This window comes from Amblyraja radiata, chromosome 11 (assembly GCF_010909765.2).
Source record: "Amblyraja radiata isolate CabotCenter1 chromosome 11, sAmbRad1.1.pri, whole genome shotgun sequence".
In the NCBI taxonomy this organism is placed as follows: domain Eukaryota; kingdom Metazoa; phylum Chordata; class Chondrichthyes; order Rajiformes; family Rajidae; genus Amblyraja; species Amblyraja radiata.
This window is the reverse complement of record NC_045966.1, coordinates 54,613,328-54,637,725: the sequence shown is the minus strand read 5'-3', so window position 1 is coordinate 54,637,725 and position 24,398 is coordinate 54,613,328. Positions and strand designations below refer to the sequence as shown.

Below are 24,398 nucleotides of genomic sequence, written 5' to 3'. Positions count from 1 at the left end.
GGCTGCCATTTCCCTGGGGTAATCAGGAAAAGATAGCTTACTGGCACGTCAGCACCTTTACGGAGGTGGGTGCAGTGGGTGCAGTGGCAGCAAGGGAGAGAACAACCACAAGCAGTGCGGATTGAGGGGAAACAGAAGCACCGTTATACTTGGGGGCACTGCCAGCTTTAGGTCAGTTATACAGCGAGGAAACAGGCTCTTCGGCCCACTGAGTCCGCACCGACCAACGATACCTGCATTAACACTATCCTACACACACTAGAGACAATTTACATTTATACTAAGCCAATTAACCTACAAACCTGTACGTCTTAGGAGTGTAGAAGGAGCCCGAAGATCTCGGAGAAAACGGTGTGAACATACATGGTCCGTACAGACAACGACCGTAGTCGGGATCGAACCCGGGTCTCTGGTGCTGGAAGGCAGCAACTCTACCGCTGCACCACCGTTCCCGCATTTAAGGATGGAATGCAAATCATCTAAACCAGGACAATTAATAGTTGCAGTAGGGCGGTAAATTATGAAAGACAGTGGTTTGCTGATGCCGTCAAAATAAAATAAAAACTGATGAGATGGCGAAATAGACATGCTGACAGCGTGCATCTCAGGCAGTAAAGGCTAAACACTTCAGCAAGATGCAGAGAATGGGTAAGTCTGCAACGAAGAATCTGAACGCAAAAAGAAAGCCATATTTTTTGCAGCCTTTGATGTGGGTTTATAGTCCATGTGTTGCAAAGCCTCCAGTCTAATCCTCTCTGGAGGCTTGGCTCTGATCTTGCCCTTCAGGCCAAGTTAAGAACACTCATGGACCAATGCAATTGGAATTTATTGCTTCAAAGGAAGAAATGATTCAATTCTGTGAGGCGGGGACCCTCATCTAACCCACCGTCAAGAGTCATCAACACTCTCCCTCATTCCCTCCACCACTATTGCCATCATTCTCTGCCCCACCCAAGTCCCCTTCCTTCATACTTTCTTCCCCTATGCCACGTACCCCCTCTTCATCCCAACCCCATTGAAAACTGGGGCTTGGACTTCTCCAGTGGCTAGGCTTACCCGACAGGGTGGGTAATTCACAATGGAACAATTAAAATCAATGCCCTAATCAATGCTTAGGAAGGAACTGCGGATGCTGGTTTATACCGATGAGACACAGAATGCTGGAGTAACTCAGCGGATCAGGCAGCATCTCTGGAGAAAAGAAATAAGTGATGTTGTGGGTCAGAACCCTTCTTCAGACTGAAAGATAGATGGTGGGAGATAAAAACTGGAGGAGAGAAAATGCCAGAGCGGATCAGGGCCGGCAACAGATAACCTCGGGATGGATGGAGTCCTGTCTTTCCGGGAACTGGTCCCCTCCCCGAATAGTTCCGACCTTTTCTCACCTCCAGTTTCCCCCCTTCTTTACCTCTATCCTTCAGTCTGAAAAAGGGTTCCAACCCGAAACGTCACCTATTCCTTTTCTCCAGAGATGCTGCCTGACCCGCTGTTACTCCAGCATTCTGTGACTATGCCCAAAGTTTGATCGGGGACAAGATGCCTTTGTGATGGTAAAAGTCATAGAGTGGAAACAGGCACTTCGGCCCAACTTGCCCACACCCGGCCAACATATTCCTGCCCCCAAAATCTTAAGTTGTTTTTCAAAGCTACAGTGAAAAAAAAGTTGTCCACACCATAACAGTTTGGAATTTCAGTATATACAGCATTCTTTTAAAATAAAGACACAACACTACTCCTGAGCCACATACCCCAATGAGGTATGTATGGCTTTTAGCATTGCAACATGTTGCAATGGGACAACAAGCAGTAATATTAACAGAAAAACTTCCCAACGTCAAAACTAAACTGTGTCAGTGTAAATATGTAAACTGAGCTGAGGCTTGTGACAAGATATACAGGAAGATCTATAAACATCCTCATCCTGTTTATGGCTGCAACTGCTTGCAGGTAGGGACCAGAGCAATCCGTTCACAGATACCAGCTTTCATCTGGTGCTAAACAGAACACATTGATTGATTCCTACTAGATGTGACAACCACAAATTCTCAATTACAAGTTGTATCTCCAGCCTTCAATGGTAGGTGGAGGAATTCCACCCGGCTGATAGCATGTGCTCTAAAGTTCTACCTCCCTTCCTCTGCAAGGTTGTATCTCAGATATAGCACCCAATGTTGTCATGCTCCTCGTCACGGTGGTGCAGCGGTAGTTGCTGCCTCACAGCGCCAGAGACCCGGGTTTGATCCTGACTACGGGTGCTGTCTGTATGGAGTTTGTATATTCTCCATGATCAGGTGGGTTTCCTCAGAGTGCTCCAGTTTCCTCCCACATTCCAAAGACGTGTGGGTTTGTAGGTTAATTGACCTGCAAATTACCCCTAGTGTGTAGGATTGAACTAGTGTAAGGGCGATTGCTGGTTAGCATGGACTTGGTGGGCTGAAAGGCCTGTTTCCACATAGTATCTCTAAACTAAACCAGAGATACAGCGTGCAAGAAGTGCAGGCAGCTTACTCCTTCGCCCGTTCTCAGGTGCGGTGAGGGCTTCCTTCATGGCCCCGAGATCACCTTGGCTTGTGAACTGCATGCACTGGCTACATCACTTCAAGGAGTCTATTAAAAGACCTTCAAAAAGTAACCAGTTTATAGGCCAACATAGACTCGCGGCGAAAGGAATCCCGACAAACTGCGACCCATCCCAATGGCAGGTCCGGCTCACCGGCATGGAACCGGGAAAGGAGCTGGAGGGAGTGGGCAGCGGAGGCTGGACAAAGGGCTCGGGAAGGAGAACCGGGAGAGGTCTTGCCTTCCGCATCATCAAGGTGTGAAGAGGGCTATGCAAGGAGAGGACATCGGACCGCGGGACGACCGCAAAGGAGGCGACGGCTGCATCGGGGCTTTGTGGGGCTGTATAATTGCACCCCTTCCATATAGACTTAGTGGGCTGCTCTGTACATCTTGTACTAACCGGGGGGGAGAGGGGGTTGTGCTTATGTATGGTGATATTCTTGCGGAGCCATATGTGAAAAAAGTTTCATTGTACCTTGGTACACGTGACAATGAAGAAACCATTGAACAAGGACAGCAGTTTCCCTGTACTAAGTATATTATACGTTATTTTCCAATTTCAGGTAACCCACTCTCTTGGTGTTCTTTGCTGATGCACTCTCATCTGTTCTCACAGCTTCCTCATCATTTGTTCACCCCTCACCCATTTCCTCACCCCTTCCCACCTGACTCCATCTGCCCACAACCCAGCAGTATAACTATTGATTTCTCTAACTTCAAGTAACCCTCGCATCCCCACTCTCTCCGTCCCTCCCCCACCCTAATCGTTTACTAGTTTCACTGTTGTCCTGGTGAGTTTCATTTTCACCTAGCCCCTAGCTAACAATGGACTGTTTATTTGATCATTGTTACTTTTTTGCATATCTCATTAATTTGTACGATATCACCGTCTATATCTCTCGTTTCTCTTTCTCCTGACTCTCAGTCTGAAGAAGGGTCTAGACTCGAAACGTCACCTATTCCTTGTCTCCAGAGATGCTGCCTGACCCGCTGAGTTACTCCAGCTTTTTGTGTCCTGCATCCTAGCCCTAGCAATTCAATTCAACTTTATTGTCATTGTACAGATACAAGTATAGGTACAACGAAATGCAGTTTAGCGTCTGGTCATAGTCATAGTGCAAGATAGGAATAATTTAAAAAAAATACAGAACAAGCATACATTAGAGTAAGAAGAGTACTGGTTAGCAATGTGGATGGAGAGACCAAAGATATCTAGCGACGGGACTCCGAGTTCAACAATGTAAGTGTGTTGTTGAAAAAGCTGTTCCTCATCCTGCTAGTTCGAGACCTGAGTCTCCTGCACCGCCTCCCTGATGGGAGGAGGGCAAACAGTCCATGGTTAGGGTGAGAGGGGTACTTGATGATCTTCCTGGCCCGCCTCAGACACCGTTTTCGGTGACCAGACCCCACCCATCACCCACCAGCCTCTGCCCTGTCCTCCCCTCCCCCATACCCCTGTTTACTGGTATCCTTTCCTCTTCTCTCTTAGTCCTGATGCAGGGTCTCGACCCAAAATGCGGACATATACCTCTAGCCTCCAACGATGCTGCTTGACCTGCTGAGTTCTCCCAGCATTCTGTTTCTTATTCTAGATTCCAGCATCCGCAGTCTCCATTGTGTTCACACTCTACTGATATATGATCAAGTAATAGTCACACAGCTCCAGTTCCATGTAGCTGTCACATCCAACTCTATTCCCATTGATATTCAAAGGCATGACCATCACCAAACCCCAGGAAATGTTCCTGGTGGTGTGTTCAGCAAATGGGAAAGCTGTCACCAATGATTAGAAATAGCAATGGCTCAGCCACTTAGGTATCCTGCCAACAAGAGCAGGCCAAAGGCGGATGGACATCCTACAGCGAGTCCCTCATCTCTTCAACCATTTCACCATCGGCAAGGCACAAGATGACAGTGTGTTAGAATACTACTCATTTGCCTGGGTGTGCGTAGCTCCAACAATATTGAGGTGTAGCCTCACAGCTTCAGTGACCCGGCTTCAGTCCTGACCTCCAGAGCTGTCTGTGTGGAGTTTGCATGTTTTTGATTTGACTGTGGAATGTGCAAAGAATAAAATGATGAGTGTTGAGTGAGGGTTTAGTTGTCAGGGTAGACTTGATGGACCATGTGGCCCATTTCTGAGCTTTGTTACTCTACCAGCATTTGATTGGAACTGCATGGAGCACATTCACTCCCACTAACAACCGCACACCACGAATACCTTCAACACCAGTTTCACAATGTACCACAGCCACCTGCAGATTCAGCAGAAGCCCTAATCCTTGATTGTCCTCTTATAAGGCCAAGAACATCGAACTCCATATAGGCTCCCTTGCAAGTCATGCACCATCCCGACTTGGAAAGTCTCCTTCACTGGTTCTGGGTCTAACTCCTGCAAGTCCCAACTATTGGAACACCTTCAGCAGAAGGACTGCAGCAGTTCAGTGTGGCATCCCTTCACCAAGTCCGCAAGGACAACAGGGGATGAGCCTCATCAATATCCGACAAATGGACAAGTTAAACAAATTGCCATTAGAGACCGGCACTTACCGACTGGTGGGTTTTGGCAGACACGGTCCTCATTGTATCCGGATCCCAAATTATGAGATCAGCATCGGACCCAACTGCGACTCTGCCTTTTCTTGGGTACAGGTTGAAGATCTTGGCAGCATTGGTGCTTGTCACAGCCACAAACATGTTCTCGTCCATTTTACCAGTTGCCTGTTGGTAAAGAATGTAAAATCTCAGGTCAGCATCGGCGGCAGGGGAGGAGAGCACTGAACAGCCTAAGATTTTTGGTCCTGGGATAGATACACAAAGCTGGAGTAACAGGCAGCATCTCTGGAGAGAAGGAATGGGTGTCGTTTCGGGGCGAGACTCTTCTCCAGTCTGCGGAAGGGTCTCAACACGAAACATCACCCATTCCTTCTCTCCAGAGATGCTGCCTGTCCCGTTGAGTTAGACACAAAAAGCTGGTGTATCTTCAGTTTAAAACAGCATCTGCAGTTCCTACGTACACTTTTGGTCCTGGGATTGCTTTATAAATGGTCATCAGCTGTTGAACAAGCAAGTCAAGAGTGTTTTATTGTCATATGTCCAAGTTAGAACAATGAAATTCTTACTTGCAGCAGAACAGATTACGTAAACATAGTACACTGTAAAGAAAATAATAAACGAGAAAAAGTTCAGTACACACATATTGTGTGTGTGTGTGTGTGTGTGTGTGTGTGTGTGTGTGTGTGTGTGTGTATACACACACACACACATACAAAACAAACAATAATAGTGCACCAATACCAATAATATGTAGTTCAGAGATTTGAGGTTGTCGTGTTTAATAGCCAAATGGTTATCGGGAAGAAGCTGTTCCTGAACCTGGACGTTAGTTTTCAGGCTCCTGTACCTTCTGCCCATAGATATGCAATGCACTTACCCTGCTTCACTACACTGTTGGCAGTGCATGGTCAATGAAATGTTAAGTTAGGAATACTGAGGAGAAATAATCTGGACCAAACTGCTTTAAACATGAAAGCTTCAGATAAATTTACCCACAGGGGCAGGATTAATACAAGGCATCTTTTAATGCTTCATGGCACAGTGTCAGTTTACATCAGGGTAGCAATGTCAGTCTAATCCATGTTCCCCAAATATTCACATTGGTTTCGTTATAACTACAAATATTTTAATTTCAAAATTATTCTGCACACTGCTCGGCTTTTTTTGTCATCCAGTGTTTAAATGTAACCAATCTTTTTCATTACATACATGAGATTGGCAGAGGTGGCTTTTTACGTTATTTTTACATGCAACAAGATTTTCTGATTCAGAATAAAATGCCTGAAGGGACAGCGTTAATGGATTCAGCAGTAATGTTCAAAGTGGAATTGGAGAAATGAGTAGCTTTGAATATAGGACAAGCAGGACTAATTCATTACTTTTTTCAAGTCATAGCCCCAGCATCAAGAGGCCAGCGGTTGACTTCTGAGCTGTAGGTTCCATGTTCATAGCACCATTGAAGGAATGCCGAATAATAATATGTGGTGACAGCATGACACGTCACTGAATCCTAGCAATTGATGGTAAACAAACACTTCTTTTGTCTGAAGATAGACACAAAGTGATGGAGTAACTCAGTGGGACAGACAGCATCTCTGGAGAGAAGGAATGGGTGACGTTTCAGGTTAAGACCCTTCTTCAGACTGAGAGTCAGGGGAGAGGGAAACTGGAGATATGGAAGGGTGTGTGGTGTGAAAACGACAGATTAAAGCAGTCGATGATCAAGGAAATGTAGAATGGTTCATTGTTAGCTGAGGTGAAGGTGACAACAAGGCTTACAAACAATAAAATTAATCAGGAAGACCGTGAAACTAGTCAGAGAACTAGGGTGGAGGAGGAACAGAGGGAGAGATGGAAACCAGGGGTTACTTGAAGTTAGAGAAAGCAATATTCATATCGCTGTTGTAAGCTTCTTTTGCCTGTACTGACGGGCATTGCTTGCCAATAGGAATCGGGGTAGATCCTGGCATGGGCTGCTACAAACCAGAGGGCAAAAACATCTACCTACCACTGCCTTGTCCCAGATAATGGACATGCGTTCCTCGACTCCGTTTGTACCCTCGGGAATCTGGGTGAAGTCATCCTTTCCGATCGCCTTCTGTGCCGTGCTGAATGTGCAATGGGCACTTCCCACTGTTTGCAAGTCACCACTGGATAAAGACGGGATAGCATCAATTCTCGGACGGAGATGGTAACATCCACATTTCACCACAACGCAGCTCTAAGACAACTTACAGGCTTCTCCATAGATATACACAGTGGGAAAATGTCCATCTCTATTTGTGTGGCAAAACCAATGGATTGTGAAACTAAGCTGAGTGTTCAGTTGATATCAAAAATTCTGTAAAGGATGCAAATTTGAAAGTATGAAACATGCTGGTTTTATCTCAACGAAGTCTTGGCCCCTCAGTGGAGGGAAAGACTAATGAAGCAACGTCTCCACTGATTGTGAAAATGTGAGAACGTCAGGATAATCCTTCGCAGTTTTCGACATTGGTTTCAGACAACAAAATGATTCAGAGAACCCACAGGGTGGATTCAAAGAGGCCACAGGCTGCCAGATGTAGGAGACTTTAATAAAACACACCAGGGTGTTTGGAGTGCTCTTGTGCGACAGAGGCAACGAGAGGACTTGCGACTATCACCGAGGTCCATTAATCAGCGATGGTACTAGTCAGGGTTCAAAACTAATTAAAGAATAAAAGCACAATAATCCTACATAGTATCCCAGATTACAATTACAACACAAAGTATTTGTGCTATAACTCCAGGATGAGCACTCAATGAAAAAAACCAAGCATAAAGCCAAAGTATTACGTAACTAACTGAATATGCCAACTTATGCTAAGGACAATAACTCTTTATTGTGATGATAGTGATGTCTGAAGTGTTACTTCTAGTATGGTTCTCAAAGCCCCATGAAAGAAGGGAGGATAGATAACTAAAGACAGCCGTGGCTTCTCATGTCAAATCTTGCCAGTGTCTGCATGCCATCAAACTGATACATGCTTCATTAACTCAACTCAAGCTCTTTCCAAGACTGCGGTCCAGTTAATACTCAGTAATTCAGTTGCGGCAAATTGGCCGACAAAGATTAAAAGGCTGCAATGTGACAAACCAACCAACTTTTTCTCAGTTCAGTTTGGGTGGGGCTTTGCACAAGATGGAAACTGCAAAAATAATCTTACAGTGGTCATCCACAAAGCTCCTTGTACTGTGTGAGTTTCTCCATGCAAAACATTCACGGAAAATTATAAATACAAGGTTTTTTTCTGTGTCTTATTTCAATATTTTAAAAAAAATTGCAGACAGATAGGAGGTAATTTGGCCAACTTAGCTACAGTGCCCTCCATAATGTTTGGGGCAAAGACACCATCATTTATTTATTTGCCTCTGTACTCCACAATTTGAGATTTGTAATTGGAAAAAAATCACATGTGGTTAAAGTGCACATGTGGTTTAATTTATAGAAACAGAAACTAGGTGCAGGATAAGTCATTTGGCCCTTCGAGCCAATGAGATCATGGCTGATCATCCTAAATCAGTACCCCGTTCCTGCTTTCCCTCCATATCCCTTGATTCCGCTAACCCCAAGAGCTATATCTAACTCTCTCTATCAAAATGACCCTTCCTTCAATTCAACCTCCATTCCAGACTTACCTTGATAAGAGAGAGATCAGGTAATCAGGGGTGGTGGGATCTGGACTGAGAGGTGGTGACGTGACAAATGCCGCAGCCTTAGCCCAGTTTTTGCTCCAGTAGTGTGTGCCATCTGTGCCAAGGCTGGCGCTGATAGGCTCTCCAAACACAACATTTCCTGCAAAACCAGAAAATTAAATAAGCGTGGCGTTAGAACTCTGCCCTTCCCGCAGTGAGTGGAAACACACATCTGGCCAACAGGCAGGAAAATAACACTGGGCCCCACCTTTTTTCTTGGCTTGGGCGATGATGTCTGCCGCAGTCTTGCTCATTACTTTAGTGACATAGAGGGGACAGTTGGTCTGGCCAGCGATGGTGATTGCACGAAACACAGCTTCTGCTTCCAGCTAAGTAACAAGAAACATCTGTTACAGGCCAGGTCCGTGCATTAAATAAAAGCTTCTTTATGAAAGTCTGTCATCTCCCATTTAAAAAAAACCACAGTGCATTTCTGAACACAAGCAACTTAACCAGTCCTTTCGTAACCAGTAGAAGTTTCTACAACCACATTAACTTGTAATTATTAATCACCTTTAATACGGTACAAATAGAACATAGAATACAGTGCAGAATCAGGCCCTTTGGCCCACAATATCAATATCTATGTGGAATTCTTTGCCACTGAAGGCTGTGGAGGCCAAGTCAATGGATATATTTTTTAAGGCAGACATAGACAGATTATTGATTAGTACAGGTGTCAGGGGTTATGGGGAGAAGGCAGGAAAATGGTGTTAGGAGGGAGTGATAGATCAGCCAGGATTGAATGGCGGAGCGGACTTGATAGGCCGAATGGCCTAATTCTGCTCATATCACTTATGACCTTATAACAATATCTGTGCCAAACTTGATGCCACATTAATCTCCTCTGCCTTCATGTAATCCACATCTCTCCATTCCCTGCATAACCATCTGCCTGTCTAAAAAAACCTCAAATACAACTATCGTATTTGCCTCCACCATCACTCCTGGCAACGAGTTCTAGGTGCCCACCGTCTCTGCAAAAAAAAAACCCACTTCTGCTGCACATCTTCTTCAATCATTCCCCCTCTGATCTTAAAGCTAAGCCCTCTAGTCTTCGGCATTTCCACCCTGGGGAAAGAAGGCTTTGAATGCCAGAAAGCCTTTCACATATGACACACTTCAACACTAACTAGAGCGCCAAACTCTTGATCATAGAGGCTGCCTTTCGGGAACATTTTAGAGGCCAATGGGAGCGGGGTTGCGGAAGAAATCAGCAAAGAAATTCAGAAGTTTGAAGCTCAACAACATGGCCACCAATCGATTGTACAGCGATGGAAAAACCAGGATAGTTGAGGCAGGAGAGATGCAGTTGAAAATAAAAGGAAACAAATTTTTTTTCGTTTTTAGAGATACAGCGCGGAAACAGGCCCTTCGTCCCACCGAGTCCGCACCGACCAGTGATCCTCGCACACTAACACGATCCTACACACACTAGGGACAATTTACACAACCACCAAGCCAATTAACCTACATGCCTGTATGTCTTTGGAGTTTTAATGTGAGAACCAAACACCTTTCACAACTCGTGGAGGGACAGCACCTCATATTTTGCTTGGGTAGCTTACACACCAGCAGTATGAACATTGACTTCTCTAACTTCAAATAGCCCTTGCTCTCCCTCTCTCTTCATCCCCTCCCCCTTCAGTTCTCCCACCAGTCTTACTGTCTCCGACTACATTGTATCTCTGTCCCGCCCACTCCCGACAACAGTCTGAAGCGTCACCCATTCCATCTCTCCAGATATGCTGCCCGTCCCTCTGAGTTACTCCAGCATTTTGTGTCTACCTTTTATAACTCACTCAGTAGAAGGGAAGATTTAAATAACAAAGTATCAGAGGGGGAGGGGGAGAAATGTTGACAGCACAAATGTCAATGGGGAAATTGATGAACAGCATCACAGCAGGTATCAGCTGACAGAATAGTAGTCAGTCATACAGTAGAGAAACTGGCCCTTCAACCCACCACATCCATGCAGTCATTTTTACACATCCACATTAATCTCATTTGCCAGCATTAGGATCATAAGCCCCTATGTCTTGTCATTGAAGTATTTGTCCAAATACTCCTTAAATGTAGTGATAAAAGACTAAGACAAGGGAACGTTATAATGATAGGGGTGAGCGAAGGGCAGTTAAACCAAGACAGTTAAACATGAAAGAGAGTACTTTGAAATGGAGACAGTAGCAGAGTTGGAGAAAGTGGACATTGGCCAAGAGACAGCGGGTGGCAACGAGAACGAGTGTGATGGGAGATACGTGGTACAGATCAAGTACTTGATTTATGTTAATGACTTAGTTTAGGTGGGATGGGCCAAATGGCCTCCTAACAATCAGAGAATAACGTGGCACGCACGGAAGATGGTGGAAAAGAGAGCACTGAAATACAAATGCAAGACAATACGGAAGATCGAAATCTATGCAAAATATTGTAGTCACCAGCAGAACAATGAAGCACCCATGTAAGGAAGTTGCAGCAAAAGTATTAATGCAGCAAGATGCTTCACAGGCAAAAATCAAACTGTTTGATGCAGTCACATATCAGCCTGGAGACATCTTATAAGAGGAGCGAGAGGTGGACAGGCATGGGAAGATAAACACTGATGTTAAACCCCCGGAGCCGAGTGCCTGGTGCCAAGGATGGAAGCCACATTGCATGGATGAAGATCAGCATGGTTGAGTGCAGTGCACTGACAAAGACAAATGTGTTATGTTGGTGGGATTGGGCTGGTCTTTCCAAATGAACCTACACTGAAGTTTGGCATGGGGTTAAATACAATCACAAATAGAATTGCAAACAACATAGTACAAGGTGCCAAAGTGACTAGAATATCTTCCTCAGAGTCATACAGTATGGAAACTGGCCCTCCAGCCCAACTTGCCCACACCGACCAAGACGTGCCATCGACATCAGTCCCACCTGCCTGTGTTTGGCCCATATCCTTCTAAACCTTCTAAACATGTATTTTGTTGGTTCACATGCTTGATCAATGGTGTTTTATCATGAATGTTTTATTATTATTAATGTTTAGTGTTTTCTGAGTGTTTAGTGTTTCATTCGCAACTGTCACTGTATATCATGTTGTTACTTGTGGGCGGAGCACCAAGGCAAATTCATTGTATGTGAATACTTGGCCAATAAACTTACTTACTTACCCATGTACCTGTCCAAATGTATTTTAAATGTTGTGATAGTACCTGCCTCAGCTACCTCCTCTGGCAGCTCATTCCATATACCTCCACCCTTTGTGTGACAAAGTTGTCCCTCTGGTTCCTATTAAATCCTTCCCCTTCACCTTAAACCTATGTCCTCTGGTCCTGGATTCCTAATCTGGGTAATAGACTCTATGCATCTACCCTATAAAACCCCTTCATGATCTTATATACCTCCTCATCCTCCTGCACTCCAAGGAATAAAGTCCAATCCTGCTCTACCTGTCCCTATAGCTCAGACCTTCGAGCCCTTTTCCTCATTCCTATTGAACATGTTATTATGCAGCAAGGTCCTTAAATACTTTCAGTAATTCCCGAAGTGATAACAAAAAATAATTTAGCAAACCACAAAACCTATTCTGGCCCCTTTATGGTTTGACGCAGACCTCCGCTAGACTTTCTACCAATTTCACACAGTCTGCTATTGGGTACCCTGACAACATTTACCATTTTTATTTCTAAAAGTTTAAAGCTTCTACAAGTTCTATAAAAAGTTCAATGAACATAAGCCCGGAAAAGGTTTAAACACAAACCCCGAGCTTAATTGAGAAAAGTGTGGATGGGGTGCAACCCAGGACTATGAACCCAGAAGTGCAAATTTCAAGGCTGGAGCCAAATCATCTCCATCTTGGGGCGGCAGAGTGACGCAGCGGAAGAGTTGCTGCTTAACCGTGCAAGGGACCCGGGTTCGATCCTGACTACAGGTGCCGTCTGTGCAGAGTTTGTACGCTCTCCCTGTGACCGCTGGGTTTTCTTCGGGTACTCGGGTTTCCTCCCACACTCCAAAGATGTACAGGTTTGAAGAATAATTGGCTTCGGTAAAATTGTAAATTGTCCCTAGGGTGTAGGATAACGTTAGGGTACGGGGATCGCTAGCCGGCATGGACTTGGTGTGCCGAAGGGCCTACAGTGCCCTCCATAATGTTTGGTATAAAGACCCATCATTTAAATTATTTGCCTCTGTACTCCACAATTTGAAATTTGTAACAGAAAAAAAAAAATCACATGTGGTTAAATTTCACATTGGCAGATTTTATTATAGGGGATTTTTATACATTTTGGTCTCACCATGTAGAAATTACAGCTGTGTTTATACATAGTCCCCCCATTTCAGGGCACCATCATGTTTGGGACACATGGCTTCACAGGTGTTTGTAACTGCTAAGGTGTGTTTAATTGCCTCCTTCACGCAGATATAAGAGAACTCTCAGTACCTAGTCTTTCCATCACCTTTGGAAACTTTTATTGCTGTCTATCAACATGAGGACCAAAGGTGTGCCAATGAAAGTCAAAGAAGCCAATGTGAGACCGAGAAACAATAAAATTGTTAGACACATCAGCCAAATCCTGGGTTACCAAAATCAACTGTTTGGAACATTAAGAAGAAAGAGCACTGATGAGCTTACTAATCGCAGGCCAAGCAAGACCTCCACAGCTAATGACAGTAGAATTCTCTCTATATTAAAGAAAAATTCCCAACACCTGACCGACAGATCAGAAACACTTTTCAGGAGTCAGGTGTTGATTTGTCAATGACCACTGTCCGCAGAAGACTTCATGAACAGAAATATAGAGGCAACACTGCAAGATGCAAACCATTGGTTATCCGCAAAAATAGGATGGCCAGGTCAGTTTGCCAAGAAGTACTTAGAAGAGCAACCACAGTTCTGGAAAAAGGTCTTGTGGACAGATGAGAATAAAATTAACAGAGTGATGGCAAGAGCAAAGAATGGAGGAGAGAAGGAACTGCCCAAGATCCAAAGCATACCACCTCATCTGTGAAACATGGTGGTGGGGGTGTTATGGCCTGGGCATGTATGACTGCTGAAGGTACTGACTCACTTATCTTCATTGATGATACAACTGCTGATGGTGGTAACATATTGAATTCTGAAGTGTATACACATCCTATCTGCTCAAGTTCAAACAAATGCCTCAAAACTCATTGGTCAGCGGTTCATTCCACAGCAAGACAATGATCCCAAACATACTGCTAAAGCAACAAAGGAGGTTTTCAAAGCTAAAAAATGGTCAATTCTTGAGTGGCCAAGTCAATCACCCGATCTGAACCCAATTGAGCATGCCTTTTATATGCTGAATAGAAAACTGAAGGGGACTAGCCCCCAAAACAAGCATAAGCCAAAGATGGCTGCAATACAGGCCTGGCAGAGCATCACCAGAGAAGACACCCAGCAACTGGTGATGTCCATGAACTGCAGACTTCAAGCAGTCATTACATGCAAAGGATATGCAACAAAATGCTAAACATGACAACTTTCATTTCCATGACATTGCTGTGCCCCAAACAGTACGGTGCCCTGAAATGGGGGGGGGGGGGGGGGGCTATGTATAAACACAGTTGTAATTTCTACATGGTGAAAACAAAATGTATAAAAATGGCCTTTATTAAATCTGACAATGTGCACTTTAACCATGTGATTTTTTCTATTACAAATCTCAAATTGTGGAGTACAGAGGCAAATAAATAATTGATGGGTCTTTGTCCCAAACATTATGGAGGGCCCTGTATTTCCACACTATCTCTGGAGTCTAAAGTAGTCCAAGGTGATGTCTACTTAATGGCCCACGGGAGATGATTGATTCCAACTGATTTGTCGGGTCTGTTGTTCAATGAAGGGTGAATAAAGTTTCAGTTTCAGTTCCCAGGTGTAACACATCGCAGGGATCATTAGGTTTTAATTTGACAGTCTCTTCTTTCACCTTCAAACCATGGAGACTTGCTTTTGATGCGTCAATTGCACAATCCCTGCTTCCACTCAGACTCTGTGGTTGTTCTGGTGATCCTCTTATGCATCAAGGCAAAATACAGTCATCCAACCAGGCAATAGAGCCATTGAATATTTCTCCTCCCACACATTTTAATGTGTTCCAAATTTCCATGGCAACGGCAAGCAAGCCCGACTAAGTGTGGGATCATTAGCTTAATCCCAGCAGTGTATTGGGTATGGCAGCCAGCTGTGGGGGACCTCAGCCAACATCTGCATCATTGAGCCTGCTTCCCAATGGGACCGAATGCTTCTTACGGGGCTTCAGACTGTTGATGCAGAGCCAATCCAATCTCCCTGGATGGGATATGGAGAACTAGTGTACCTCCACTCAGTCCGCCTAAACTTACCTGATCTCCCAGTTGCTAAACACTTTAACTCCCCATCCCATTCCCACACTGGCCTTTCTGTCCAGGGCCTCCTCCATTGTCAGAGTGAGGCCCGGTGCAAATTGGAGGAACAACACCTCATATTTTGCTTGGGCAGCTTACACCCCAGTAACCCTTGCCTTCCCTCTTTCTCTATCACTCCTCCTTCCCAGTCTTCCGACCACTCTGACTGTCCTTGTTTATATTTTATCTGTTTGCTTTGTTGTTACCTTCTCCTAGCCAACAATGATCTATTCTACATTTTCCTTGATCTCTACCCCCTTTGTCTCATTTTCACACCTTACACCTCCTGATCTCTGCATCTCCCTCTCCCCTGACTCAATCTGAAGAAGGGTCTCGACCCGAAACGCAACCCTTTCCTTCCATCCAGAGATGCTGAGTTACTCCAACATTTTGTGTCTATCTTTAGCGTATGAGAAGTCAGCCGTGATTTCTTCACTCAGCGAGAAATGAACTCTTGGGATTCTGTCCCCGAGAGATACGCAAGGCAGGTTAACAGTATGTTTGGGCAATCTCAGGACGCAGGATTAATATAGGAAGCTGTTGGAGAAAAGACCAGCCGAGATTTTTTATTAAGTCAAGAACAGCCACAAGAGGCCAAGAAACCAATTTCCACTTCCATTTACTATGTCCATGAGTGGGAGAGGCTTAAGGGCCTGTCCCAATTACACGACTTTTCAACAACTGTCTTCGACCGTCAAACTCGAGGGCACTCGCCTGAAAAACCTCCGAGCTGGATCGACCGTCAGCGATGAAACCATGAGCAGGATCGACCGTCAGCACACACACACACACACAGCAAAGGGCCATGGAAAGCGGGGGAGCACTGTCTGCAATTCACACCCACGATTACTTGACGGCAAGTCGTTTAGAGAGCGGGGGGGGGGGGGGGGGAGAAGAGAAGGAGTGGAGACACTTTTAAGAAGCCAGACAACTTTGAATAAAGTTTAGCGGGCATGTAACATTACCGGTCGGTTTTCCTTGATTCTGAAAACTCTAATGAGCCAATTAAAATGCCCTGTCAGCAAAGGAGATTGCCTACGGCTACCTCGACTGCCTATAACTACATGGCGACCCAACTACCACTGCACTACGAGTTCAAAAGAACCATGCCGACCAATTTTTACTTGACCAAACTGAGGCCGCGAGTATGCGGGAACATCTCTCGAGCATGAAGGAGACCTCCTAGGACCACCTGTCGACCATGCTGTAAGTTTGTGGCGAGTGCAAACTCTTCTAAACTCGCAAATTAGGTCGCCATAATGGGACAGGCCCTTTACTTGATTTCTGAGCCGAACAACCACTCCAACCAAATGTTCGCTGCCTACAACTGATGTGCAGCTGCTCGGCAGCTCTATGTTCCGTTTACTTGCTAATAACAGTGTCCACATAAATATTCACTGAGGAATAAAGGCTGCCATCGTTTTTTTTTAAATTCTTGTACATCATATGATGTATGATTTCATCCGTGGCACAGAGAGAGCATTCCTGACCGATGAGCCACTCGTGAACTCTGGTCTTTATCAGGGATGGATTCATACTTTAAACATGGGGTCCTGCCACACTCATATCAGAGTTTTCAACAAAAGGTTAGTCACTTTTCATCACCACTGCATCACCAAGGCAAACGTAGAGGCAGAGAGCTAAACAGCATGGAAACAGGCCCATCTTGTTCATGCCAAACCAGCTGTTAGGCCAGTCCCATTTGCCTGCATTTTCATATTATTATCCATAATAATACCGTTACATTTTTTTTTAACTTTCCTTTAAGAAAATAAGAGTTTCATCTCATTGTTCTTCGTTAATTTCCTTCCATGGCCCGCTTGACAGTATAGCTCCACTGTGTTGGTCTACTTCATTGGTGACCCTCGAACTATCTTTGATCGCACTTTGCTGGCTTCACCTTGCACTAAACATTATTCCCTTATGTTTCTATACACTGTAAATGGCTCAATTGTAATCATGCACTCTTTCCACTGACTGGTTGGCATGCAGCAAAATCTTTTCACTGTACTTCGGTACACGTGACAATAAACTAAACTGAAACCGAGTCAGCCTCTCGTGCTATGCTCAACTGATGATCGTCTTGGTGCGAGCTTGGCTGGAAAGACACTTCAAGCAGCATCCCCACCCAATATTCAAACCAGAGTCCTTGCAGACTCCACTCCAACCGACAAGGCACTCCTAGGATTCTAAGCATCTCCCATGAATGCAGCCATTAATACAACACTAGTTTGAGGGTTTAATCAAATTAACTGACTGAAGGAAGAAACATTTCTCCTTCAAAAAATTATCCACACCATTCACCTGTGAACTAAATGAAAATCAAGTCCAGTGAGAGCACACCCAGAGGGAAATCTTGCACTAATAGCCTGTTGTGCTGCTGCGGCAAGAGGGATTTCATTGTTCCGTTTCGGGACTGTTATCCCTCATGCTGCCTTGGCAAAGCCAGCAGCATAATCAAGAGCGAGTCACACCCAGGCTCTCCCTCACCTCTCCCATCAGGCAAAAGGCATAGAAGTGTGAAAATGCACACCTCCAGATTCAGGGAGTTTCCTTTCAGTTGTTATCAGGGAACTGAACCATCCTACCACATCTGGATAGTAGTCCTGAACTACTATCTACCCTCGGACTATCTTTGATCAGACTTTACTGGCTTTATCTTGCACTAATCATTATTCACGTTATTCCCTTAATCACATATCTGTGCACTGTGAATGTCTCGACTGTAATCATGTGTTGTCTTCACGCTGACTGGTTAGCGCGCAACAAAACACTTTTCACTGTACCTCGGTACACATGACATTAAACTAAATTAATATTCCTGAAACTATGAAGAGAATTCTAAGTGAGGCATTGTGGCTGCTGCACGATTCATTCTGATCTCAAAGGTGCTGTGACACGAGATAATTGATTAAAGAAAAAAGCACCTTCCTTACATTGCTTGGAAAATTAACCTTTAGTCTTAATGGATCCTAGGTCCATTAAAACCACCAGTACCGGAGTGAACTAAATCATTTTCTGCTTAAAGAGGCTAAAATGGTATACAAACAGTGATGCTAATATACAAGTATAAAATTAGCAATTAATTTTAAATAACATTAAATATCTTACTCCTTTTCCTTGTGTAGATATCCTACTTAGCTTCATTTTTTTTAAATTTCTCAAATTCTACTTTATAAACAAAAAAATCGCTTTTATTTTTCCTGCTTTTCTCCACCATTGACCTTATTGATGCTCTGCGATTTTTTTTATTCCTCTTTCCCATTGTACTATTTTCTTCAGTGTAATTAACCAAAATGGCCCAACCTCTTCTGGCCAATTTCATGTAAATGCAGTGACTTTTTTTCCCATACAAATGCATTCAGCTCAAATTGTAGCCCTGCAATCTTTGTACTAGTTTAAGGAACATGGCTCCAGCATCCGCTTTCAACTTTGGCTTGTCCCATACTGAATCAATCAATGTTGTATGTTTTGTATAATTATACTTGCTTGCAGGTCTTTGAGGCCTTTATTAAGTTAAATCTTCATGCCGAAGAACACGGTTCATCCCATTCAACAACAAAACTGAATATGATTTTTTTTTTTCCTAAAGAAACTGTTTGTACTCTATTCCAATTAAAAGTTAAGTGGCACACTTTCCCTATGGACCATCAGAGACTTGAGGGGCCTCTTCCCTAGTCATATAAAAACACGGCTGTGTAGAGTTTTTCCAATCTTGATTTTGGTATATTAGAATGTTATTATTCACGTTATTTACAACGTACTCTGATTAAATATATCATTTTTGGTAAATCGATTGATAAAACATCACCAGGTCTTCACTCTTAAATATATCACTAGGATTTTTTTAATAAAAGCGATGTTATTTTAAAAAGTACCTTGGCTGAAAAGTACCTTTCCCCTTCCCAGCTCTCCCTCAGCCCACTGGCTCCACCTCTTCCTTTCTTCTTCCACCCCACCCTTACATCAGTCTGAAGAAGGGTTTCGACCCGAAAGTTTGCCCATTCCCTTCGCTCCATAGATGCTGCCTCACCCACTGAGTTTCTCCAGCATTTTTGTCTACCTTGGCTGAACATGCTGAGTTACCAAAGATAGACAAAATGCTGGAGTAACTCAGCGGAACAGGCAGCATCTCTGGTGAGAAGGAATGGGTGACATTTCGGGTTGGGACCTCTTCAGACTAAGGGTCTCGAAACGTCACCCATACCTACTCTCGACAGACGTTGCCTGTCCCGCTGAGTTACTCCAGCATTTTGTGTCTATCTTCAATTCAAACCATCATCTGCAGTTCTTTCCTACACAATGAGTTACTGTAGTTGGTACAGAAATGTATGAGGAAAGAAATATCAAAGCAATGCAGTTCAGAGGATACTGTTCTTTTTTTTAAAAATACGTGTATGGTAGGTAGAAAAAAAGGATATCTTGAGTTGAAAACGAGCCTTAGAAGATTGTGTTAAACTGTTATGTCAATATATGACAAAACACAAAGTAACACAAAGTTACTGGAGAAACTCAATGAGTCAGGCAACATATGATGGAATGGATAGATATTTCAGGTCAGGATTCTTCATCAGACCCGAAGTGTCCATTCCCACCACAGATGTCTCCTCCAGCAGTGTTTTGCTGCAGATTCCAGCATCCGCAGTCTTCATGGAAATACATACTCCAGTTTTGCATAGTTGACAGTACGGTGATTGGATTGTACAAGACAAAAGCAAGCCCACGCCTAAAGAACTGGCACAGTCCCCAATACTTCAAATTGTTGTGTTTGCATTCAAACAATAAGCAATGGTTGCTAAGCAACTGAGGTGATTGGTGAGCTGCAGAGCCTGATAACGCCAGAGAAACTGCACCCGACCGCATCTTTGAAAGCCCAGGGGCACGCTGCTCAGTCATATATTGTGTGCTGGGGGGGGGGGGGGGAGAGCGACAATGGCACCTCACCCATTTTGGTAGAAAGGGCAACTTGACCAAACAATGAAAACTAGTTCACCGCTCTTAAAAAGACCAGCAGTTAGATTCATAGAGTAAGATTCAGACAGCACAGAATCAGGACCTTCGGCCTAACTTATCCCCATGCTAATCAAGATGCTGCATCTATGCTGGTCTCACCTGCCCTCGCCTGGCCCATATATCCCTCTAAACCTTTCCTATCCATATATGGACGGCATGGCAGGACAGCAGTAGAGTTGCTGCCTTACAGCGACCCGGGTCCAATCCTGACTACAGGTGCCGTCTGCAGGGAGTGTGTACATTCACCCCGTGACCACATGGGTTTTCTCCAGATACTTTGTTTTCCTCTCATACTCCTAAGACGTACTTGATTGTAGGTTAATTGGCTTCAGTAAAGAGTCCCTAGTATGTAGGGTAGAGCTAGTGTACTGGATGATCGTTGATTGGTGCGGACTTGGTGGGCCGAAGGGCCTGTTTCCACGCTGTATCTCTAAACTAAACTACCTGTCCAAATGTCTTTCGAATTATCTGCAATGTACAGAAATCCTGTGATAGTGCGGTTCCTTGTAATTGTTGTCCTTTAACTAGCAAACAACAGACTTTACATATTAACCATTAATATTGACTGAAATAAAATGACTGAATGAACGTTACAAATAAGCCAAGAGTTGCAGGCAAACTGATGGATGAAGTAACAGAAACTTTTATTCTCCTCTGACCCATTTCCTTCCCATGCTATTTATGGCACTTCTGTGGTGTAATCGTTTGGTTCAGTATTTGGAGATTGCAGGCAATAATTTAGCCGAGGTGAATAACCACAAGCATTCAAAGCCAATGACACAACTGTTGGAACATTGGAAAATTAGAAGTTGCTCAATCCATTACCTCCTCTGGTCGACTGAGCACATGCCCCTCTGGGCCAGTGATCCCCATTTCCAGCACGTGCTTTTGCTCCTGTAAGACAAACAGCCACAAGCAGCTTTAGAACTGATGAACGAGCTTGAATGATCAGAAGGGTTTTTACTAGAAACTGGAACGCTGGATTTACTAGATGCACCTGACAAAAAACTTCCCTTCTACTTTTCTCAAACCATGTATGATAACCGATTGCCCAATCAGTGTACAGTGGGCAAAGGATTGCTCAATGTGGAGGGGTCACAAAGGTACCATTTCGTTCCAAAAATGCTGCACTTCACACAACAGGAACAAAAAAAAAAATGGGATCAAATCTAACATAAGAGCAGAATTGGATGAAACAAAGTCCTAGATGCGAATCCACTGACCTGGGCAATGATGTCTCCATTCTCTGCGTGGACCTGTATGATCGCTCCAAGGTCGCCCACGTACTTGCAGATGTCATAGAGCTGCAAGGCAAATGGAGTAAAAAGTTTCTACCACACTCAGCAAATAATGCAATGTTTATAAAGGCAAAGGTCGTCCACACTGACCCTCCACCTACTGCCACAAGGGCAGGTCATGGCATTCTCGCGGGCCACAGGGAATCAACGGATCAACTTTAGCTCTGCATCTACACTCGCCGCTCTCCCCTCTCCAAATTTATAATAGAGCCCGGGCCAAACATCAATAGCAACAAAATAAAAGCCATCTGTAAGCCTTGGGGCCACTACTCCTCTCTAACATTGACCAAACTCTGCATCATTTAAAGGAACGGATTCACCTTTGCAACTGGTCAGCTGCAAAATAGGCTGTTCACTTGGTTTCCTACACAACCACAGCACTCTCACAACCACCCCTCCAATTTATTGCCTTGCCTCTACGGTAGAGGTACAACTGAATGTAAATGAAGAGGTGTGGGTCACTATTTATGCATGTCCACTAGCTCACCCAGCCAGTGGAAGCTCAGTCATTGAATTGAATATTGAAACTATTTTTAGATATCAAAAGGATTAAGGATTGTGGGGATGGTGAAGGAGAATGGCACAGACGTAAAAGGCCAGTTGCAAACATCTTGAACAGTGTAGGAACGAGGGGTTAGATGCTCTTAACTCTTGCATCTACACCGCTTGATCCACTCAGTGGAATCTCCAATGCCGTCAAAACTTGAAAATATCAGGGCTTGCACGTTATATCTCCATGCCTGCAGTTACCACCACCAGAGACTGGACTGGACGAATTAAGCCAATTAAGTAACAAATAAAATTTAATTCACTTCGAACCAAGTGTGTAAACACTTCTGTGTGCTTTAATATCCATTTACCAAGCAAGTTTTTTTTTAGAACAGTAGATACAATGTAATCAAGTGCCAGAGATTGTGCATTGCTGAGTTCTCCATTTGAACCCATATTTGCACCCTGAGGCATCCATATTTGGCAATACCATTAGGCTGTAGCCAACTCTGAGTTAATAACCACTGAGGCTGAGAATCATGGATGAGGCCTTTTCGCGATTTCAGATAAAAGATGAAAGGAGAGCAAGGAACCACTCGGATAGTAACTGAATATTGATAATAGTCTGTGGGAAACCTCTCTAAGGCAAGGATAGAGGGAAGAGAAGTTAAAATAGTGCCTGGGCAATACTTCCAAATTCAATCTACACACCTTCCTTAAGACCCAGGCCCATTTGAGTTTGAGTATCCGCACCTTCCCCAAACTATCAAGAACTCCTCATAGACACAACCTTGGAATGGTCCGGAGTCCACAGAAGGCAAACTACCTTTGATAACCACAAGTACATGTTCTTAAATAAAGCAGCTCTGTGAACTTGCCTGCTGGATGAATCAATGCATATTCAATTGAAAGCAGAATACAACAGTGCAGAATTCACTCTAATTTTTACCTCAGCATTTGACATTTGATATAAATCTTTGTAAGCCATGTAGACAAGGAAGGAATTCACACCTGTTAGAAATTAAAACACAAAACAATTTTAAAATACAATGAAATGGGAGGACGAGCAAATATATTACATGGATGGCGGTGGGCATGAAAAACAATTTCTGATTCAATCACATATTGGGACACAAATAATACATTTGCAACTGACTTCATACAGAACACCTCTGTTGATTCTACGATTATTTTAATCCATCAGTTTGGCACCACAAGGAGTCTCAGTGTCCCTGTTACATGGACTTTGGTACCCACCCAAAAACTAACACGAAATCCACTGAAGATCCTACTCTAGCTCCAAGATGTTACTGGATGACAGGCAACCGGAATGTCCGTCACTTCTTTCAGAAGTAAAGGAGCACATGCTGAACCTGTAATCTGGCAGGTGGTGCAGCAGTCGAGTTGCCGAATATACAAGTCATGCAGCATCCGCGGAAAGAGTCAAAGTTAACATTTCAGGTCAATTACATTTCACCAGAAGGATGAAGGATTACATTGTCTTTCAGATATTATATTTAGTCTGGGCCTTCATAATCAGCATTCAGAAATCTTAGTCACTCCATTTATGGTCTGTTCATCAATTGGGCAGGGACATGAGAAAACTTCTCAGTATGATATGGATAGTCACACAATGGGCCATTGTGGGCTGAAGGGCCTATTCTTGTGCTGTACTACTATATGTTCTATCACAATAGTTGTATTCCATTTTGGATAGGTGGTTAAACAGAGACATAATCTAATCAGTCTGAAGGCTCTCAACCCGAAACGTCACCCATTCCTTCTCTCCAGAGATGTTGCCTGTCGCGCTGAGTTACTCCAGCATTTTGTGTCTATCTTCGATTTAAACCAACATCGGCAGTTCTTTCCTACACACCATCTAACCTCACAGGTGACAAAATAGATCCTTAGAGAGCTTCAAAGAACAAAAGTAAAATGGTAGAAACAAAGAAACGCAGATGCTGGTTTATACCAAAGATTGACACAATGTGCTGGAGTCACGTCAGCACTTTGTGTCTATGTATAAAATAAAATTGGTGTTCATGGAAGTCAGAGACACACAGCAAAGAAACAGGTCCTTCAGCCCATCAAGACCACAGTGACATCAAACAGTCTTTTAAACTAATTCCATTTTATTCTCCCTGCATTTGGTTTATGGAGAATAACACACCATTCTCCACATTGAACATTGATCTCACAAGTTCTATTTTCAAAACGAATGATGCAATCAGTGCAAAAGATTGCTTGATTTTATTTTAAGCAGAAATGGTGATGCTATAAAGAAGTTCCCATAATGCATCGATTTAAATGTTAAAAACATTGCTCTAAAAGATACCTTGAAAAATTGGTCACATTGCCAGGTCAGATTAATCA

General features: G+C 43.7%; 1 protein-coding gene across 3 annotated transcripts in view; it reads right to left on the bottom strand.

Annotated features, from left to right (window-relative positions):
* LOC116978653 (dihydropyrimidinase-related protein 3-like) overlaps window positions 1-24,398 on the bottom strand; it is a 210,669-nt gene that overhangs the window by 68,526 nt on the left and 117,745 nt on the right. For all 3 annotated transcript variants that reach the window (XM_033029944.1, XM_033029945.1, XM_033029946.1), the window contains exons 5-11: window positions 22,975-23,036; window positions 21,462-21,542; window positions 21,064-21,132; window positions 9,044-9,164; window positions 8,779-8,935; window positions 7,127-7,268; window positions 5,113-5,283 (exon numbers count right to left, since the gene is read on the bottom strand). In XM_033029944.1, coding sequence (XP_032885835.1) covers window positions 5,113-5,283; window positions 7,127-7,268; window positions 8,779-8,935; window positions 9,044-9,164; window positions 21,064-21,132; window positions 21,462-21,542; window positions 22,975-23,036 — 803 coding nt within the window. The remainder of the gene's footprint in view (window positions 1-5,112; window positions 5,284-7,126; window positions 7,269-8,778; window positions 8,936-9,043; window positions 9,165-21,063; window positions 21,133-21,461; window positions 21,543-22,974; window positions 23,037-24,398) is intronic.